The sequence below is a fragment of the Sparus aurata genome, chromosome 9 (genome assembly GCF_900880675.1).
Source record: "Sparus aurata chromosome 9, fSpaAur1.1, whole genome shotgun sequence".
NCBI lineage: Eukaryota > Metazoa > Chordata > Actinopteri > Spariformes > Sparidae > Sparus > Sparus aurata.
In genome coordinates this window covers 25,010,369-25,023,623 of record NC_044195.1, presented here as the reverse complement: position 1 = coordinate 25,023,623, position 13,255 = coordinate 25,010,369, and the positions used below count along the sequence as shown (strand labels likewise).

Sequence of the window (13,255 nt, the reverse complement as noted above, 5' to 3'; positions counted from 1 at the left end):
CATCAAGGTCAGCCAGCTCAGTGTGTAAACAGTTGAAGGGCAGAAGGGCAGGATCAAGGCCTTTAGCTGTCCAGGGCCAACCATTTCTTAGATAAGCCATAACCTGCTGCAGCACTGGGCAATCTTGGTAGGCAGTATGTAGCTGCTCTGTAGTAACAGCTGACAAGTCCACAGACACCATTGCTATGATGTCCTCATCCAGCTCTTGTGGGTCAGAAGACGGCAGGGGCATGCGTGACAGTCTGCTATGACGTTATCACGACCTGGCTTGTATTCCTCAGTGTAGTAAAGTACATGAGACGAGCCAACCATCTCGAAATCCTCATACCTGCTCTTCTGAAGCCTTTGTCGGACAGCAGGGCAATACGTGGGTTATGGTCTGTGCGCAGGGTGAAGTGTCTTCCCCATAGGTACGTACGCCAACGCTCAGCTGACCACACACAAGCCAGAGCCTCCTTCTCTATGACAGAGTATTTCCTCTCACAATCAGTAAGGGACCTGGATGCGAATGCAACAGTCTTTTCAGTGTCCCCTCGTAGCTGGGTTAGCACTGCACCTATGCCGTAGTCACAGGAGTCTGTAGTGACAAGAGTAGGGAGAGCAGAGTCAAACAGTGTAAGCGCTGGGCTTGTAGCAATCAGTTGTTTGATGTGCAAAAAAAGCTTCTTGGGCAGCATCAGTCCATTTAAATTCTGCATTTTTCCTCAGCAGAGCATGAAGAGGTTCCACAACAGAGGCGTAGCAGGGGATGAACTTTCAATACCACCCCGTGAGGCCCAGGAAGGACTGTAGGGTCGTGGCATGATCTGCGATGGGACAGATGCCTGAAGCAGAAACAATGTGGCCCAAGAATGAAAGTACAGTTTTCTTGAGCAGTCACTTTTCCACATTTAATTTCAGTCCACTATTGTCCAGTTGGTGCAGTACAGCTTGGAGTTGTGTCTCATGCAGCATAGGAGTGTCCACATACACAATAATATCGTCCAATGACATTGTACACACAATACTCACAGTGACTTTGTGGACAAATCCAGTAACTGTTCCAGTATCTGGAGTGTCAGTTTCAGTAGCTGTGTACTGTACAGGGACAGCAGGGGATGTGTTAGTAGTGACATTACCCTCTCTGATCTCAAGTTGCAGGGCATTGAAGAGATCCATGCCTAAAATGGGTGTACCTGCTTGGACAATATGAATGTACTGGGACGTGCATTTTGTCATGAATGTCACTGCCAGTTCCACACAACCTAGCACGGGTATGGGTTTCTTTGTGTATGTTGTCGGCGTTTTTCTGGGCTTTAGGAGAGGGGTGGGGCTGAAGTAACTATTGTACATGTGCTCTGGGAGAATAGAGACACCAGACCCGGTATTCACCATCAGATCGGCAGTAATTGTAGGGCCACCTAAAGCCTTCATGGAGACACTGCACATGAATTTATTGCTCTGTTTAACTGCAGCATCCTCATCAACTAATAGCACTGTGACGCAGTCACTGGAAACTTCTCCCACAGAACATGAAGCAGTCCTGCTCCCGCACACTCTGGCAAAATGTCCTGAAACCCTGCAAGTGACTGATTTAGCTAGGCACTTGGGGTAATTCGCAACGTGTGTTGAAGAGCCACATCTGTAGCATGTCTTACCAGCTGCTGTTAAAGTGTTCAAGACAGCAGTCTCAAGAGGTGGTCTGGGACCAAAGTTGGAGTGTTTTTACTGCCTTTGCTTCCTGCCACGAAAAGTAGTCCCATGCACCAAGCCGACAACAGCCTCAGCTGCTCCTCCTGATGAAGCTATTGTTTTAGCTTCAGCAACTGCATTTTCAATCTGAAACGTATTCCTCTACGCAACGACATTCAATTTTAGTACAGAAATATCTTTAAAGCCTGTAGTGCATCTTAATAGGAATCCCCAATCTCCCCAATGCACGCTTCCTCTTATCCTCCATTTTGTCGGCCAGAGCAAGCACGTAGTTATCAAACATGCGAATCCACGCTTCGAAAGGCACCGTAGACTCAAATAGGCTTTGTAAAAATGCCAGAGGTGGCGAAATCCCAAGCAGAGCAATCTTCGTCGCCAATTTGTTGTATTGTAAGAATGAAAAGAAAGCTAGCAGGCAAGCTAGTTCAGAGGAATGGTGTTTACTACTCAGAGGTCAGATACACGTGCACAGAATATCCGCAATGCGTGGATTACATGGAGTGACACTGCCACCTACTGGTACGATATATTTATGCAGGCACACACGTTTATATACGACAGTACAGTTAAGCACTTTGCTTAACGTAGCCATTTAAAAACATGCTTAAACAGTAGAACAATCAGTCTACTTATCTAAAGGACGAAATACAAAGACAACATCATGAATTACGTTTGCAGCAGTGCTGATTCTCTTTATTTTGACTTTAGGCATTTTTCCATGCAGTACTATCGGAGAATCACAGCTTACAAATTGGCTTTAATGATTCAGTAACAAACACGTTTCATTTACTATAACTTCTTCAAAATAAAAGCCCCCCTTCAAATAGTCATTTTAATGTTTTTATTATGAAGCAGCATTACGGGAACTGTTTTGTTTTCACCGGCAGTGACTAAATATGACTCCTGAGACAGCTGAAAGTGAACTTGACGAAACAGTAAAATACAGCAGATGCTTAAAGGTACAAACAGGATGAGAAAAACTAAAGAGATTCAATAATAAGCTGCAAAAGTAGCCTACTGAGAACTGAACACACTGGTTTTCAAAATGTGTTTCTCTCAGGTGTCCTGCACAGACGGGAGTTAAATATCAATTTTAAGCATTTATGGGAGAGTTTAGACTAATACTTTTGATTGGGTTATACCATTTCCCCTCTCAGATATCCGATCCATTGATTTTGGCCACTATCGGACCAGAATTTACTGACTATCAGATCGGCCCATCCCTAAACTAGAGTACAATGCAGGTCACCTGGACTTGTATCTGGAGGCGGTACCAAACAGATTGGAACTTGCTCTTCATTGCTATTCAGGCATTGTCGGGGTTTCTGACTTAACAACTTTTACTTTTAAACTTCCATTATCGATCCATCAATTATCTGTAACCGCTTATCCTTCACAGGGTCACATGGTGCTAGGGCTGATCCCAGCTGACATTTGACGAGCAGCAGGTTACACCATGGTCAACTCACAAGTTCACCACATGTTGGACAAATAAAGACAAACAACCATTTACACTCACTCCTTATGGCATTTCAGTGCAGCAGATTAACCTTATTTACCAATGGAAAGCTCATATTGTTAAGATGTACATGTACATGTGATGTTATTTTAATTTGTTTTTAAGGTTTTTATCTTGTAATAGCAACTTGGTCCCTTAGTTCAACCCAACCCATCTCGCTGTACGAGAACTGTATAAAATGCAGCTGAGCTAACTGTCATAGTCAGTTGGGAGATGAGCAGTAGCTGCCTGGAAGTCTTTCCATCCATAAGATACCAATGATCTTGGATCATATGTCTAAAAGGTGAATTTTATTTTTTGTTCATATTCTGCATGACGAAAGTTGTGCTTTGATTACTGATGTCTATGTCCTGATATTTCTCACAGGTGACGAGACATTAATCAAATTTATTGATTTTGCATTTTTTTTGTGAGTATTGGAACAGTTGTCTACATCATAATACTTTATCTAACTAAGTGATGTTGTATTTCTTATTGACCATAATCCACTTAACTTTGCTATTTTCTGCACAGTGTTTTGTGAAACATACAGTTGTGGTGTTATACACTGGTATTCTGAGATCAGTGTGAAGAGATTTTGATCAGAAAATCATTTTTGACCAAAAAATTTTTTTAAACTGGAGTCAAAGGTTTCTTTGTGATTCTCTATGTCTGGATTTTGGATTCTGAACAAACATCTCAATGTTAAATCTAGCTATGATTTGGGGCTTGGGTATTATTTAAAAGGATAATATACAATACTATTACTGAGATACTTCTGCTAATCTCTGTGATTCACCGTGTGGCACAAACATTTCACAAAATAGAAATGGAAAATTTTACAGAGGTTGTGTCTTTTGTACTGGCAGCTTATGGGACTATTGGAGAGTTAAAATATCTGTATTTCACCATAATGCTATTATGGTACCTCTCCATATGTGTGGCCAACACAGTTCTTATCATGGTCATATTTTTGGACAAAAGGTTGCATGAGCCGATGTATATATTACTGTGTAATTTGTTTGTGAATGAAATAGGTGGCAGCACAGCACTGTATCCTCTTGTGATGTCACAGATGTTTTCAGACACCCATGAAGTGACCCTGCCATGGTGTTTTCTGCAGATGTGTTGTATCTACACAGCTGCTTCTGTTGAGTTTTGTAGTTTAGCAGCCATGGCCTATGACAGATATGTCGCTATCTGTTGTCCTTTACACTACAATGTCATAATGAACACAGGAAGAGTATCTATAATCATTCTGCTTGTATGGATGTATTCATTTGTTAATATCACATTTGCATTCTCATTCATCATCCATTTGAAATTCTGTGGAAATCTCATTGACAAAGTATTTTGTGACCACCACTTGATAATTAAACTTGCATGTTCAGTTTCAGTACTCAACAAAATATCTGACCTGCTTTTTGCCTTTGTGACTATTGTTATCCCATTTAGTCTGATTTCAGTCTCTTACATGAAGATTTTGGCTGTTTGTCTCAATACCTGGAAAGACAACAAGCAAAAAATGATCTCCACCTGCACACCTCAGCTTGTCTCAGTTTCAAACTTGTTTGTTGGCTGCATTTTTCACTTTGTTGATTCCAGGTTTGATGTGGCCCATGTACCAGATAAAGTACGCATCATTTTATCTGTGTATATCCTCATTTGCCAACCAATGGTCACCCCCTTCATGTATGGATTAAACCTACCGAAGATAAGGCAGTCATGCAAAAGATTTCTATTTGAAAGAAAATAAATATTCTGCTTCACGTTGCAACGTGTCTGTTTCGAGCAAGGATGGGTATCTCTGCTCTGTGCGAAAAAGATGACATATGTCTCAAGAGTGTGGTTTATATTCTATTGACAACAATAATAATAATACAAACAGTTGCACACATTTTATATAGTGTGCAAAAGTAAAAAATAAATAAAAATAAAAAATAAAAAAAAACTGTGGAAAACAGTTGTCATAACAAGCATTCTTTTTCCTGAACCTGACATTAGTGAAATACTAACACTCGTATTTCTTCATTTCCTGGGATGGTCAACTTTTAGTAAAACTGAAGGTACTCTTCAACAATCTCTAAACCTATCACAGCCAGAGATCAACATGAATGAATTTCAACAGTATTTGCTTAACTTTAAAATTCACTGGAGAAAGAGGGAGTCAATAAAGTATATAGCACTATAACTTTTAATGAAGCTGCATTTAGAATCAATCAATGGGCTTATTTTTACATTAGTTATTTTCTCAAACGAGCACTTTTCCTGTTTAAACAAATCCCAACTTATACAGCTCAAATATATAAAATTTGAAAATGTTGATTTGGTGCATTTGTCAAAAAATGACACTTTCCAAGGAAAACAGCAAATTAAAACTGTATTAATGCTCATAAGCATCAGAGGTTGGCTTTAAACAGCAACCTGCTACTACTTTATTGGTTTAGTATGTCTTTTGCAAAGGCCAATTGTCATTTGATCCCTTGAAGTAGCTCCCTCCTTTAACCATAGTTTGCCTAAAGCAGTGGTTCTCAACCGGTGGGGCCCGCCCCCCTGGGGGGGCGCGGACACTCTCCTGGGGGGGCGCGAGGAGGCTACAGGATGGGAGGGGGAAAACAAATCTGAAAAAAATAGAAATATAAAAAATCCCCCCATGTCGAAATGCAAGTGCTTGGACTATTATAACACACAAATAAATCATCCCTCTGACGACTTTTTTGTCAAAAGCGATTACCGACAAATCTAGCGACTTTTACTGGTGTTATCGGAGACTTGTGTGGTGTTTGGAGACTCTGACTTGAAAGCACGTTTCACTCTGTAGTTACTGTGCTCAACGAGCAGCGGGTGCTGCTGTGAGTCCCTCCCGCGAACAAAAGCACTCACAGGCAGTCAGTCTCTCAGTAGCCTCGTGCAGCAGTCCAGCCTGCAGTCAGAGCAGAGAGGAGACACACAACACTCCGTGTCCAGGCTGCAAATGAATCGCAGATGCACATGGCCGCCGCCGCTCCGGCGTACAGAGCGGGGTGTAAATGTGCCGTATATTACCAAATAATAGCCGGGTTTCAATTAACCGCAGGGTCCCCTTTAAACGCCGGTTGCAGTTATTTTGATTAATAACCGCAGGGGAAACACCTGGAAAACACCTGACGTCATCATCATGACGTCTACCGTCACGTCTCTTTAGGAGTGGCAGCGCAGCTTTCTGTGTGAATTACATGAATTAATCAATTACTGCGCTGCCTCTCCTAAATAAATGCAGAGTCTAATTCATTTATTTTTTTTAAATCAAGGAAGAAGACGTGACCACTGACACTGCAAATTTTTCTTCTTCGCCTTTTTCACGTGTTGTACTGCTTTCTGTCAGTCAGTATCACAATGATGATCGCCATGGCTCCGGTGCAGCAAAACAATAAAAAGTCCGACTTGAAATTCAAACTTTCTGTCGTAAAATATGCAGAGGAAAACTCGGGAGAAGCAGCCTCTAGACGTTTCTCTGTCGACCCCAAGAGAGTGAGAGATGGGCGAAAAAATCAAACTGAGCTTCAGCGTCTGTCCGAGGAGGACAGCAACAGGACCAGGCTGCCTGGAAGAAGTCAAGCGAGGAGGTTGACATAAACATGCGGGGATGAGTTATCAGCAAACGGGCACGCCACGAGAGAGTGTCCCGTGAAATGGGGGGGGAGAGAGAGAGAGAGAGAGAGAGAGAGAGGAGGGGGGGCCCCAACTGCAATGAACCAGCTTTGGGGGGGGCCCAGCTTGCAAAAGGTTGAGAACCCCTGGCCTAAAGTATTAATCTCGAAGATATTCATGTAAATAAATACCAATTAAGTCACTATCTATTTTCAAATGAGGGAACACAATGATGATTGAGCCTATGTCCCACTGATGGAAGCCCTTATATTTACTATGATACAAAAGATGTGCACTGGGTGTCAGTGGCAACAAAACAGTTTTGTTTGTCCTGGTCCCTGCTAGCGTTGGGAGTAAACAGTTACTGTTACTGTTAACGGTCATTGCCGAACAAAGAAAAGACAGATAACAGTGGAAGATGAAATTTTTTAAAATGGTGCAAACTGCTTTAATGTGGTGTTGTTATGGAGGCGCGGCAAAGCTGTCAACTGCCAACTGACTGACGTCACACAGGCGACACTGGATCCCTGGGAAGCAGTGAGGTGCAAAAAAAAACTGCCTCCTGTGATCTTTTAGATTGCCACTTTGTCTACCATGATTAAGCACCTCATATACTATCAGCACCACCAGGTCCAGTTGCCTTTGAATCTCAATTTTACTGTATTATGTCAAAAAGTAAGTTTGAATTTCCTATGAACCACTTTAGAGGTGATCATCCTCTGTAATCAGCTTGGACCCCGAGCACAACCCGCCCCTCCTCTTTGCACTGTATAAAATGTAGTGGAGGCTTTGTTTGTGCTCAGCTGAGAGGATAGGAGCAGTCACCTGGAGGCCTTCTTATCTGTGGGATACCAATGATCTTGGATCATATGTTCATTAACTTAATGCTTAATGTTGTGCTCCGTTTACTTGTTTCTACATTCGACATTGTGTCACAGGTGACTTGAGAGACATATATCAAAAACCGTTGTCTGCATTATAATCCCTCAACCAACTAAGTGATGTTATATTTCTTATTGACCTGTGTGGTTTAACATACTTGTGTGGTGATGCACAATGGTATTCAGACATCAGTGTCAAGAGTTTTTTAATCGGTTATCAGAGAAAATAATTTTAGACAAACTCTTTGTTTCTATACACTCCTTATATTTAACAACTGAGGAAAGCATCTCAGTCAGTCTGCCTGCCTAACACCAAGATTGATAGGAAACTTAAATGCTGGCATAATCTTGAGGCATTATTCAAAAGATAATAAACTGTGAGTGATTTTTGCTGCAGAGAAATGGAGAACTCAACTGAGGTTGTGTCTTTTGTGCTGGCAGCCTATGGTCATATTGGAGAGTTAAAATTCCTGTACTTCAGCATAATGCTGTTATGGTACCTCTCCGTATTGACTGTCAACACAGTTCTTATTATTGTCATATATGTGGACAAAAAGTTACATGAGCCGATGTATATATTGCTATGCAATTTGTTTGCAAATCAAATAGGTGCCAGCACAGCACTGTATCCTCTTGTGATGTCACAGATGTTTTCAGAAACCCATGAAGTGACCCTGCCGTGGTGTTTCCTGCAGACATATTATCTTTACATATGTGCTTCGGTTGAGCTTTGCAGTTTAGTAGCCATGGCTTACGACAGATATGTCGCTATCTGCTGTCCTTTATACTACAATGTCATCATGAACACAAGACGGGTAAGAACGTTGAGTGTTCTTGTATGGATGTATCCATTTATCAACAGTGTGTTCTCATTTTCTTTTGTTGTCCCTTTGAAATTTTGTGGAAATGTCATTGACAAAGTGTTTTGTGACCACTACTTAATAATTAAACTTGCATGTTCAGTTTCAGTACTCAACCAAGTATCTGATCTGCTTTATGCCTTTTCAACTATTATTATCCCATTTAGTCTTATTTTAGTCTCTTACATGAAGATTTTGCCTGTTTGTCTGAACACCTCTGAAGAAAACAGGCAAAAAGCTGTCACCACCTGCACACCTCAGATTGTCTCCGTTTCTGGCTTGTTTATCGGCCTCATTTTTCACTTTTCTGATTCCAGGTTTGATGTGGCCCTTGTGTCAGATAAAGTACGCATTTTTCTCTCGCTGTTTCTCCTCATTTGCCAACCTATGGGCACACCAATCATGTATGGATATAAATTACCGAAGATAAGACAATCATGGAAACAATTTTTGTTTGATATAAAATAAATACTTTTCTTCACGTTGCGAGAGTGTGTTTAGAGAAAGGACGGGTATCTCTGTCATGTGGGAAATACAACGTGGGGCAAGCGACAGCCTCAGAAAAGTTAAATATCAACAAAATAAGGGTGTGTACACTGCTTGTTTGTGCTGGGATGATGAGAGAAAAACCCTATATGAACACACCCATTTACTTCTGAGGGCTTTTTTAAAAGACCAGTGTGTTGAATTTAGTGGCATCTAATGGTGTGGTTGCAGATTGAAACTAACTAAACACCACTCATCTCATCCTGCTTTACTAATACAGTTTAAAATGTGAAAAATGCAAAAGGCCTTCTTTAGTTCCAGTGTTTAGTTTGTCTGTTCTGGGCTCCTGTAAAAAACATGGCTTTGCAACATGGCAAACTCTGTGGAAGAGGAGGTCCTCCCGCCTGTAGATACAAAGGGCTCATTTTAAGGTAACTACAACACAGTTCTTACTTCCAGGGGATTATACACTAATGTAAACATGATTAGGAATACTCAAATCTAATTCTGCCCCAAATCCACCCAAATTCTACATACTAAACCTTGAAATACTTTGTCAGTAATATTTTATGAAACCAACTTTTTCTGAAGTTTTTTCTGTTGTTTCTTTGTTTTCAAAATAAACTTGAGACCAATTATGTGGAATTTCAAACATTATATTCGCTGAACATCGTAAGACTAACTTTAATGTTGGTGCCTCCCAATAATTCCAAACTGTAGGCTTTAATTAGGACCTTACCTGAAACCCGGATGATGCTCTTGTTTCCTTATCAGCCAGATCTACTTCTCGAAGCCTGCTGCTGTGTCTCCTGCATACAAAATAATTAATACAGACATGTTCATGAAGTTTCTAGACTCAAATTCAAATGATATTTTTTGACACAGGATATCCACCAATGTTATGTTAATTCAGTTGATTTGCCAAATCAAAAATGTTGGCAGTTAATGTTTCTGTACCATACTGACATGTCCACAAGTATGTCATCTCACATTCACAGCACAATAGGGCCTTAAAGTCTGAGACCACATTGAAAGTCTCTAATACTGCCATGTAAACTTTGAAATAATCAGAAGCTTTGAGAGTTCAGAAAGTAAATAAAAGTGCCAGAAGTCAAGCTGAGAAAGGCACGCATACTCTGAGATCACAAGAAGTAGCGTGGACCACTGTCAATCATGCTGGGTTAACACGAGTCATCAGGTTTTGCTCTAACTTGTGAAGACTTTCTGAGATTCGTGTACATAGCATAGTGCATAGGATACCTTAAAGCGAAACTCTCACCAAAATGCAAACTAACTATAAAAGCATAATTACGGACGTGCACGTGATTATAGAGGGGCAGGGGCTCAAAGTCAGAAAAGGGCAGTATGTGTGCGCACCAAATATTCTTTCAGTCCTTAATAACACAATATGTAGATTAATTAATGTAAAATTAATAAACAATTAATAAACAAAGTACTTATAGAAAGCTAACTACTGTGTATCCTGTGTAGCAGTGAGTGATATGCAATTGCCATTTCTTTTGTGTTAACAAATTATTGTCAACATGAGTTTATTCACATTATCATAATACTGTTTGGAAGACATGGAATTCAGCTGCAATTCTTAAAAAGCAATAAAACACCGGTTTATTATTCGGCTATTTATTGTAGGGCAAGTGCAAACTAGAAATAGGCTACTCACATACTCACTTACAGGCTACTCACACAGTTGCCAAGTCTGCTTATTATAAGCGACTTTGGGCTTGTTTTTCTGTAAAGTCGCTTATAAATATTGGTAGTCGCGGGATGCGGGTTTTTGGGCTTGTTGTTTAAGTGTTCCTCTTCCTATTGTATTGCATGTCATATTGTTTTGAAGCGCTGGAACTAAAACAAAAAAGATAACATCATAACATATAAAAACAATAATAAATACGATGATATTTCTGGATTCAGGTTGATATTTCTGTCTGTGCAAAGTGTAATAATCTCTCTCACTTTTTTTTTTTACCACGAACGGAGAAGTCGCTTGTTTTGGGCTTGTGTTCATAGGCCCTCTTGCTTGTTTCTCTCGCGATATTTGGCAACACTGGCTATTCATCTAAAATTGTGACAAAACCAAGAAATGACTACTGTGACTGTTAGTAGGAACAGCATTGTTTACAACAGCAAAGTCACAATAAACTCAATATCGGGAAGAAGTTTAAGATTTGTGGCAAGAAAAACAGCCGACACAGACATCTGTCAGACTATTCTTAACTGTCATTAACAAGCAGTTAGCTTAACAAGCACAAATGGGCGCTTTTCTGAAATTACTCGTATTTAAGCATGTTGAATAAGTGGAAGGCAACTTGTTAGCCTCCACAAGGAAGTTATGTTAATGGATTTATAACATACAAAGGTTCAAGTCAATCCACTGTCACATCTTATCAACGTGCGTGGTGGAGTTCACAATCTTTCTCTCTCTCTCTCTCTCTCTCTCATCTCTTTCTCTACCTCTCTGTCTCTCTCTCTCTGCACAACAGGGATGTATTCATTCATTAAAAAAACACACAAAAAGGGCACTTTATAATACAAGGCAAAAAGGGCAGGGGCTCAAGCACCCCTTGGGCCTTATGTGTGCACGTGCCTGATTATGACGAAAGAGGCACTTTTAAGATTTACCGTATTTTAGTTTTCGGGTCAAACTCATTTTCAATGGGAGTGCTACAGGCACTCTAGTGATAGCGCCAAAATCGCTATTTTTAAAACACTAAGATGGCTCGACGCAACATGAAACTTTGCTTGTAGTTTCACCAGAGTCTCTACACATGAACACGAGCATTGAGAAAATTGTTTGTGTACACAGAGTTTACTAAAAATAAACGTGACACGATATCTCACGTGACTTTTCCGGCTTTTTATTTTAGTATTGTTTCTTATATGAGGCTCCTTTTTCAACTTCAATGCCAATATTGTTTGTCGCTAACGACAAAACAACAAATTATCGGTGCATTTATATGGAACTAAGCTTTAGGAGCGGTCCACCTTAACTCACCTCCATGTTAGGTCGCATTCAGAGATCGATAATGCTGGCTGGCAGGATGGCAGCTAGTGGAACAAGCATCTGCTAACATGAGTAGTTCAGAAACTTTCTTTTAAGTAAACTCTGTGTACACAAACAGTGTTCTCAAAGCTCATGTTCATGTGTAGAGACCCTGGTGATATTACGAGCAAAGTTTCATGTTTTGTCGAGCCTTCTTAGTGTTTTAAAAATAGTGATTTTGATGCTATCGTAAAAGTGCCCTTAGCACTTCCATTGAAAAAGAGTTTGACCCAAAAATGAAAATACGGTAAATCTTAAAGGTGCCTCTTTCATTGTAATTATGCTTTTACATGAAGGTTTGACTCGGGTTCATTCACAAAAAAAGCCTAGGTTGCATTTTGGCGAGAGTTTCGCTTTAACTAGTCGTCTTGGAGATGTATCCCTTGGCACAACATGTCAGAAGTTTATGATGTCAGTCTGCTCTCAAATTTTGGTCAAGACAATTCTGTCATCCAAAAATCATTGGAAGGTAGGGACTTGTCCTTATCAGAGGGGGCAAAAATACTCACATTTGGTACCAAAGCAACATCATAGATACTTATGTAAAAAGATTACTCTAGTAAAAGTATATGGACTGATTTCGCTCCTTTACTCAAGTAAACATAAGAAAGTACAGGCTCTGAAATGTACTAAATTACAAAAGTAAAAACAAAAAATGAATTTTTGCCATTAATGATACACAATACCTCTTTTGATAACTCAACAAAACGAAAAGTCATCGGCACACAAAATAGGATAATTAGTAGTTATAGTAGTAATAGTTTTTTTTTCTTTTATTAACAACCTGCACAGTTCTGATACAGAGAAAAAATAAATCACTGGACACAGTCTGCTTGCCGCAAGTTAAATTTCAGACAGAGTAATCAAGTCTGAATTGACCAGAGGTCCTGCATGACCACCTAGATAATTCAGCTTTATAACAGCTTTGGTATTCTCAATTTTATACTTAACATATATTACTTTATCAGTCCTGGAGTGCTAAAAAGCCTCTCACAGGCAGGTAGAAGTGTGTTGAGCTTCAGTGACAAGTTGCAGACTGCTGAGAAAGATTTCAGGTCACCATGGTATCATCTGGGCATACCAGGTAGGACTCTAGTTTGGTTTCCCACAGTTTATGCTGCTTGGATGGGCCTTCATCTAAGGTTGA

General features: G+C 40.1%; 2 protein-coding genes across 2 annotated transcripts; both read left to right on the top strand.

Moving 5' to 3' along the window:
* The first annotated feature begins 4,019 nt into the window (after nt 1–4,019).
* Nucleotides 4,020–4,946, top strand: LOC115587704 (olfactory receptor 2K2-like). Its single transcript, XM_030427641.1, has one exon. It carries the CDS (start codon nt 4,020–4,022, stop codon nt 4,944–4,946), a length of 927 nt encoding a protein of 308 aa, XP_030283501.1.
* A 3,156-nt stretch (nt 4,947–8,102) lies between these two features.
* LOC115587514 (olfactory receptor 11A1-like) lies at nt 8,103–9,029 on the top strand. The gene has a single exon (XM_030427378.1). The coding sequence runs from the start codon at nt 8,103–8,105 to the stop codon at nt 9,027–9,029; it is 927 nt and encodes a 308-aa protein (XP_030283238.1).
* The last annotated feature ends 4,226 nt before the right edge of the window (nt 9,030–13,255 follow it).